Source organism: Polyodon spathula, chromosome 14 (assembly GCF_017654505.1).
Source record: "Polyodon spathula isolate WHYD16114869_AA chromosome 14, ASM1765450v1, whole genome shotgun sequence".
Classification (NCBI taxonomy): domain Eukaryota; kingdom Metazoa; phylum Chordata; class Actinopteri; order Acipenseriformes; family Polyodontidae; genus Polyodon; species Polyodon spathula.
Window position 1 is genome coordinate 28,783,333 of NC_054547.1, and position 7,013 is coordinate 28,790,345.

Genomic DNA, 7,013 nt, shown 5'->3' on the forward strand with positions numbered 1-7,013 from the left:
AATGAATATAGGTTGGTAGTTATTTACAAATTCCAGTCCCAGAATGAGTAATAAATCTGTAATGAAGTTAATAAGCAGATATTCCTATATAAAACAATCCTCTCCAAAAAACATGACATGAGTAGATTTATCAGTCAAAGCGCCTATGATTTAGGATTAAAAGCTTTTTTTTTAATTTTATTTCATTTTTTTAATTAAAGAACAGATCTTCAAACTTGTTAAAATATAATCTTTCCACACAGACACCTGTACAATCCAAAGTACAGCTATAATGGAAGATATGGTAATTGCTATTTCAGATGAAAACATACACAAATAAGAGTCCAGATTAACTTCCTTTTACAATTACCCTAGTTGCTTAAAAACCATGCACATCACATGAAAAATCTCACATAGAACTTACATGGGAGGAAAAGAGGAGAACTAGCTGCTTAATTTGCGACGGCTTTATACCAAACACTGTTTTACCTAACCACCAGACCCCATGTTTCAGATTAATTAAGGATGAAAATCTCTAAAGGTATATGCAAAAACAAAAATGCCAAAGGAGTTGGTGGTAAAAGTAAATAAATTATATATATATATATATATATATATATATATATATATATATATATATATATATATATATATATGTGTGTGTGTGTGTGTGTGTGCAACTATGTAAAGAAAATAATTTAGTGTTAAGTAAAGTTCAATTCAATAGTCTTTTATTATAACAAAATAGGCAGTTTACTGAGGGTTAAATATCTGTTAAAATCTCAAACTGTGTACAACAGAATCCTTTTGTATGGCTCCAAAGCCTTTCCATTAATATATGGACTTTAAAAAGTGACACTTTCAACACCACTAACACAACCAGTCATTCCTTACTTAAAAAATGAACTCTCCTGAACACCTAAGATGATTAAATCTACTATCGTTCAGTGACAAAGCAGTTTTTAATGGTAAGACACTGATTAACTTTTGAAGAACCCGCTTAGAAACACTAACAAATAATTAACAGACGTGTACCTGAACCTTTTAAAATGGGCCGATCTGAGGTTGTGCGAGACAAAATGCATGTAAAAACAATAGAAAGGAGGCTATGATTAATGATTTTGAAAAAACTTTAGACAGCAAAAAGAAACCCACAATAAAATCATAAATCATCCAAACCATGCTATTAAAGCTAGAACGTGCAAAGTTTTGCTTCGTGTTTTTCTGACCCAATAAATGAGACCGCATATTCCTTCCTTTACCATGAAAATAATCCCAATTTAAAAGAAAAAAAAAAATATATATATATATAATGCATCTCTAAAAAGTCACTGCCCTTAAACATTAAGGAACTGTACCATAGAATCCTCCTATTGTAGCTGGTCAGCCCATATCCCCCCTTCTCTGTAGAAAGACAGTGGTGATTAAACCAGTCATTTCTATGCAACAGTCTCAAATTGACAAGACACTGGTGTCAATATGTGAGAGAGAATGTTGAGACACAAAAAAGGGGTTGTGTCCCCTATGACGTACACACACGGGGAGGAAGTGGACTCTGAAAGACGGGGTGGAAAGCCATCGAATGCAGCAGAGGAGATTGGTTAAAAAAAAACAAACAAACAAAAAAAAAACCAGCATCTTCACAACTTCTCCTTGGCTGGTACCCAGATATAGGGGCCAGATTGCTCCTCGATGATTTGTTTAACCTGGTTGTATATCTCCTCTAGCGTGTCCCCTTGAACAATAGCTGGAAGACATAAGGGGAGGCGTTTGTCAGAAAATGTTGGAAATTCACTGTTTGATGTGTAAGTACATTCTAATCACATACATAAAAACATTCTAAGTGGTTACTATTGCAATGATGTTATGAGCTGCTAACGTTCTACAGTTCTAGTTGCCTGCAATAGGAATATATAAGACTCTTTACTGATATATATAGTTCTCTTTAATGACATATATCATTCGCGGTCGTAGTGCACACACATGCACACATATTATATATATATATATATATATATATATATATATATATATATATATATATATATATATATACACACACACACACACACGTATATATATATATATATATATATATATACAGTACCAGTCATAAGTTTGAGTACACCTGCTTGAAACCAGGTTTTTCATGATTATCTATGCTTTTAACTGTATAAACTTGTCTATAAACACTTAATATTTCATTATATGATACATGTACTTATATAAGCTGATAATCAGAAGTGAATTGCATTTAAACATGTTATTTATAAATGAAAATGTAAATCTTGTCAATTTCAATGAAATGGTCACCCAAAGCAAGGGGATTTCAGTCTGAAGCCCAAGTCAGTTAAAAGTCTGAAATGTGTATAACATGGTGTTAGAACACTGGCCTAAGTATAAAAGTGTCTTTGTTAGATGTTCTTTGAGTTAACTTGCATGTTACCTAATTAACCTTTTGTCACCAATTATTGTTAACAGGTGAGGGTCCATGATTACTATAAATATAGGTAGCATAGGCACACGTTTGTCATTCATGAATGTAAGGGAGCAGAAAATGGTAAAATACGCTCAGTTAAGCAAAGAAATAACTACTGTGGCCAAGACCATCAAACGATTTGAAGAAACTGGCACTCATGAGGACCGAACAAGGTCAGGCAGGCCAAGGGTTACATCAGAATCAGAGAACATGTTCAACTGGGGTCACGTATGCAAAACCAGCGATTAACTGCCCCTGAAATACAAGCTCAGCTAAATGCTACTAGAAGTACAGATGTTTCAACATCAACTGTTCAGAGGAGATTGTGTGAAGCTGGCCTAACTGGAAGAATTGCTGCAAAGAAACCAATGTTAACAGTGCAGAATAAGAGGAAGCGACTTGCCTGGGCCAAAAAACACAGAAGCTGGACGTTTGAGAAGTGGAAGTCAGTCTTATGGACCTATGAGTCAAAATGTAAAATATTTGGGTCCAACCGCCGAGTATTTGTAAGACACAGAGAGGGTGAGCACATGAGTTCTGCAGGTGTGGTTCCCACTGTCAAGCATGGGGGAGGCAGTGTCATGGTCTGGGGTTGCTTTGCTGGTAACAGAGTTGGTGATCTTTACCAAGTCCATGGCAAGCTCAACCAGCATGGCTATCATAGCATACTCCAGAGGCCTGCCATCCATCAGGATTACGGCTAGTTGGGCAGTCCTTCATTCTTCGGCAAGATAATGACCCGAAACACACCTCAAAGTTGTGCAAGAACTATCTGGCGAAGAAGGAAAGTGAAGGACAACTTAATCTAATGACCTGGCATGCCCAGTCTCCAGACCTCTATCCCATAGAACATGTACGGGATGAACTGGACTGAAGAGTCAAAGCAAAGCTACCCACCTATCTGGGAATTGCTGCAGAAGAGCTCGGAAGACATGTCAGGTGATTTCCTGCTGAAACATGTTAACCGAATGCCTTGTGTTTGTGAGGCTGTTATTAAGGCAAAGGGTGGCTATTTTAAGGAATCCAAGATTTAGAGACAATTTTCAATTTTTTTGAACATTGCTTTGATACTCCTTATGTTTTGTTTTGTATATTGTAACATGCGTTTTCATTTTCAAGTATTTACAAAAATGTATACGACGTAAAACATTGTCAATTATGAAAAAAACCTAGTTTCCAGCAAGTGTACTCAAACTTTTGACTGGTACTATATATATATATATATATATATATATATATATATATATATATATATATATATATATATATATATATACACACACACACACACAGTGCCTTGCAAAAGTATTCAGACCCCTGACCAATTCTCTCATATTACTGAATTAGAAATGGTACATTGAAATTTCGTTCAGTTTGATATTTTATTTTAAAACACTTAAACTCAAAATCAATTATTGTAAGGTGACATTGGTTTTATGTTGGGAATATTTAAGAAAAATAAAAAACTGAAATATCTTGCTTGCATAAGTATTCAACCCCCACACATTAATATTTGATAGAGCCACCTTTCACTGCAACAACAACTTTAAGTCTTTTGGGGTAAGTATGTACCAGCTTTGCACACAGTGTCGGAGAGATTTTGGCCCATTCTTCTTGACAGATTTGCTCCAGGTTGTTCAGGTTGGTTGGACGACGCTTGTGGACCGCAATTTTCAAATAGTGCCACAGATTCTCAATGGGATTGAGATCAGGACTTTGACTGGGCCACTGTAGGACATTCACCTTTTTGTTCTTGAGCCACTCCAATGTTGCTTTGGCCTTGTGCTTGGGATCGTTGTCCTGCTGAAAGGTGAATTTCCTCCCAAGCTTCAGTTTTTTAGCGGACTGAAGCAGATTCTCTTGCAGTATTTCCCTGTATTTTGCTCCATCCATTCTTCCTTCAATTATTACAAGATGCCCAGTCCCTGCTGATGAGAAGCATCCCCACAGCATGATGCTGCTACCACCATACTTCACTGTAGGGATGGTGTGTCTTGAGGCATGGCCAGTGTTAGGTTTGCGACACATAGTGCTTTGAGTTTTGGCCAAAAAGCTCTATCTTGGTCTCATCTGACCACAAAACCTATTCCCACATCGCAGTTGGGTCACTCTCATGCTTTCTGGCAAACTCCAGACATGCTTTCAGATCGTACTTTTTGAGTAACGGTTTCTTTCTTGCCATCCTCCCATACAGGCCAGTGTTATGCAGAGCTCTTATATGGTTGACTGGTGCACCATTACTCCACTCCCAGCCACTGAACTCTGTAGCTCCTTCAAAGTGATTGTTGGCCTCTTAAAAAACATTTACCCAAAGCATAACCAACAAGTACAGAGTAACATCATCTGTAATTGACAAACCCAGGACTGGAAGACCCAAAAAGCTGTCTAACAAGGTTTAATTGAATACTTGAAGATAACATAAGAACTGGCAGAAGGCACAGGTGTCATTGTCCTTCAAATCAACAATACGAAGGTCACTCTTGAAATCAGGACTTTAAGGATGTGTTGCATTAAGAATACCTCTGTTAAGTAAGGAGAACAAGACTAAAAGGATAAAATATGTCCAAGAACATAAAAATTGGACTATGGAACAATGGTCAAAGGTGCTTTGGACTGTTGATGGATATAGCTTGGAGATGTCTCCAGTGCATTTATACTAACAATCATATCTTAAGATGTTATTTTACTCTCAGGTCAGGCAGTGGGAGAGACAGGTGTAATCACAGTTATTATTTTGTAGTGCTGTACCTGTGATTTTCTCACCTGCCTGTATGAATGAATGAAACACATTTTCTTTCCGCTGTACAAACCTGTGAAGTGCTCTGTGAATTCCTGCTCCAGTTTCATGGCTCTCTCGAAGGTCTTCCTGCCTTGCTCTTCTGTCAGCCGCTTATTCATCTCCCTGACGTAGCAAAAACAACGGACACAGTTCATATCACCCTCATTTTCATACAGATTCTGTGCCTATCCAGGAATGAGAACGTATTGCCCATTAACCCAACACGTCCCTGAATAGATGATAAAAAATAGGATTTTAACAAGTCATCCCACAAGTGCATTTGAGTCCCACATGTTAATTTATTACCATGCAGAATTACTGGGTGGGATAATTGTCCCCCCCCCCCCCCCCACCAATTACTGCACAGCAATGGGTTTCTGCAATGTTGACAATTCAATGTGCTATCTATGCAGAAGTTAGTTGACAGTTTTAAGAACATAAGAAAGTTTACCAACGAGAGGAGGCCATTCGGCCCATCTTGCTCGTTTGGTTGTTAGTAGCTTATTGATCCCAAAAATGAGTGTCTTGCGAGCTACATTTAATATCTGGAGAATTTCTTTTTACTTACATAATATTTTCTATAGATTTTGGTTTAATGAAAACAGCAATAGGATAGAGCAGTGCTATCTGTAGCCTCTTGATAGCATTGCCTGACACGTCGAGGATACAGTGCTTGCCCTGAAGAAAACAAATGTTGCGTTACATTAGTCAACATAAAATTAAAAAAAAAACACGCTGCTGTTGATTTTGATACTGCTTTAATATATCATATCTAAAAAATAACTAGATTAAACAGTCTGGAGCAACATATTTTCAATTGAGAATACAGTATCAATCATACTAAGTAAATAAGGGAACATTTCAACAGCTGTAGCAAGACAATCGAGTTCTTCCTGTTCAAAAGTTCTAGAAAAGTAGTGATCAATTACACATCTAAGTTCACAGTAATATTCTGTTACTTTGCAATGCCTGTACTATGGGAACCTTTTACAAGGGTTGTTTGTGGGGATTTTCTCATCTTGAGATACCATTTTAAATTGACAGCAAACCAAACTAATCTCAATTAGTGTTTTTACTCCTAACCCTGAAATAACCACCTGTTGCTCCATACCTTTTCTGCGACCTCCCGTACTGACTGTACACTGGTTCCATACAGGTGGTTGTTGTACTGGCCGGCCTCGATGAACTTGTGATCCTGAATGTCCTTCTCCATCTGCTCCCGAGATATGACAAAGTGATAATCCCTGCCGTCCACCTCATAGTCACGCTGTGGTCTAGTTGTGTCTGGAAGACAGAGATTCACATGTCAGAAAAATATTAGTCTATATTGCTTTGCAGTATTACTGAAAGGTCTTAAGGACATGTGTTTAACTAATGGATGATATTGACTAAGAATGTACAGCAGCCGTTTATACCTCAGACCTGGTTATATAGCTCCCATCCCCACTTGCATTCTTGTAAGGTGGCGGCACACAAAGCCTCAACTATGGTTCCCGACTAAAGCAATATAAAAAGCTACTGTACTTACTTTGACTAAAATCAACAATGTTGCAAGATTAAAATAATGAGGAAATAAATTAGATCTCTGTTTTACTCCAGCAAGTATGGGGACAGTATAGGTACACAGGGATGTACTACAAAGATATTATAAGGACAAAGCTACTGTCAGATGTTTTGCTTCAGAACACAATTGCTTTTTGTGTAAACTTTGAATTGCACCTCAGGACAATTCACCCATGGTGGTTGTAGGCAGCATAACGTTTATTTTTTTTTACT

At 37.3% G+C, this 7,013-nt stretch overlaps 1 protein-coding gene across 34 annotated transcripts in view; it reads right to left on the reverse strand.

Annotated features, from left to right (window-relative positions):
- Positions 1-617: 617 nt before the first annotated feature.
- Positions 618-7,013, reverse strand: part of LOC121327141 (disks large homolog 1-like) — a 187,648-nt gene continuing 181,252 nt past the window's right edge. For 33 of the 34 annotated variants that reach the window (XM_041270955.1, XM_041270969.1, XM_041270967.1 and 30 more), the window contains 4 exons: positions 6,349-6,521; positions 5,806-5,915; positions 5,269-5,360; positions 618-1,726 (listed from right to left, as the gene is read on the reverse strand). In XM_041270955.1, the coding sequence (XP_041126889.1) occupies positions 1,620-1,726; positions 5,269-5,360; positions 5,806-5,915; positions 6,349-6,521 (482 nt within the window). In that variant the 3' untranslated portion in view covers positions 618-1,619. The remainder of the gene's footprint in view (positions 1,727-5,268; positions 5,361-5,805; positions 5,916-6,348; positions 6,522-7,013) is intronic. The other variant, XM_041270986.1, reaches the window with a different exon arrangement.